Here is a 666-nt window from a genome sequence, read left to right as displayed (position 1 = left end):
CTACAAAGGAATAATTCTAGCAACACAAACTGAACTTTGATCCTTCTTCAAGGAGTTAAGCATCCAAGCAGGCACCTCAGAGAAGAACTTGATATCTCCATTCAATTTCTTACCTTCCATAGCAAGAATGTTTGCACAATTATTAGCCTCTCTGTAAATGTGATGGATCTCCACATTATCAAAAAGTTTCATCAACTTAATGATACTCGACACTAAGTTCCCCACCACCATATTCTTATAGCTTCCTTTCTGGATACAATCAACTGCTTGTTTATAATCAGTTTCTACCTCAAGACTATGGAAGCCAAGATCAACAACCATATTTAAATCCATAAAAATACCCCATAACTCGGCCATCAATGTACTGCAATTACCGATACTTTTGATAAAGCCACCTAACTAAGTTCCATGAGCGTCACACAATATACCACCACAACCTGTTGTACCATTACTATCACGAGCACCATCCACATTCAGCTTCACCATGGGAGACTTAGGCGCAATCCAATGAATTGAAAGCTTCTCTTGGCAGTTGTTCATAACCTTCTTCTGAACTAACATAGCTTTATTATACTGATGGAATTTATCCTATATCAATTCTTTCATCGAAAATGGTCTAACGAAAGATGAGCTTCCTTGTTTCTCTAATACCAAAGCGTATGACAG

The 666-nt window shown here is 37.7% G+C and overlaps 1 protein-coding gene across 1 annotated transcript; it reads right to left on the bottom strand.

Annotated features, from left to right (window-relative positions):
• Window positions 1-357, bottom strand: LOC131651314 (uncharacterized). The gene has a single exon (XM_058920980.1). It carries the CDS (start codon window positions 355-357, stop codon window positions 1-3), a length of 357 nt encoding a protein of 118 aa, XP_058776963.1.
• Between the last annotated feature and the right edge of the window lie 309 nt (window positions 358-666).

The sequence above is a fragment of the Vicia villosa genome, linkage group LG2 (genome assembly GCF_029867415.1).
Source record: "Vicia villosa cultivar HV-30 ecotype Madison, WI linkage group LG2, Vvil1.0, whole genome shotgun sequence".
NCBI lineage: Eukaryota > Viridiplantae > Streptophyta > Magnoliopsida > Fabales > Fabaceae > Vicia > Vicia villosa.
This window is presented reverse-complemented; position numbering and strand designations above follow the sequence as displayed.